General features: G+C 69.7%; 1 protein-coding gene across 1 annotated transcript in view; it reads right to left on the reverse strand.

The window, feature by feature from the left end:
• Positions 1 to 356, reverse strand: part of Sbk3 (SH3 domain binding kinase family member 3) — a 38,209-nt gene that overhangs the window by 3,752 nt on the left and 34,101 nt on the right. The window contains 1 exon segment of the mRNA XM_033766047.1: positions 2 to 132. Within this exon segment, the coding sequence (XP_033621938.1) occupies positions 2 to 132 (131 nt within the window).

The raw sequence follows: 356 nt of genomic DNA on the forward strand, positions 1-356 counted from the left end.
CAGGAGCACCCGGCCATAGGAGCCCGTGCCCAGCTTCCGGAGCAGGCGGTACTGGACCCTCAGGCTGCGAAGCGAGGTCACCCGGGTGGCCGTCAGCTCCACCAGGCGCTGCAGGGCGGTGGCCGTGTCCTCCTGCAGGGGGCGGAGGGGCCAGGGTCAGTCTGGGGTTCCTGGCCACGGGGCCGTGTGGTGCAGGTCCAGCTGAGAGGCACAGGGCTCAGGGCACGGGGTCCCTGCCCGAGAGGGGGATGAGTCTGTGACTCCCAGCCTCAGGTACCTGTCTGTGTCCTGGCGGGGTTGGGGTGGTCTCTGTCACAGGCCCTGCCTGTCCATCATGTGAGGCCCCAGAAGCCTCC

The sequence above is a fragment of the Fukomys damarensis genome, unplaced genomic scaffold (assembly GCF_012274545.1).
Source record: "Fukomys damarensis isolate Sample0158 unplaced genomic scaffold, DMR_v1.0_HiC HiC_scaffold_19, whole genome shotgun sequence".
Taxonomy (NCBI): Eukaryota; Metazoa; Chordata; class Mammalia; order Rodentia; family Bathyergidae; genus Fukomys; species Fukomys damarensis.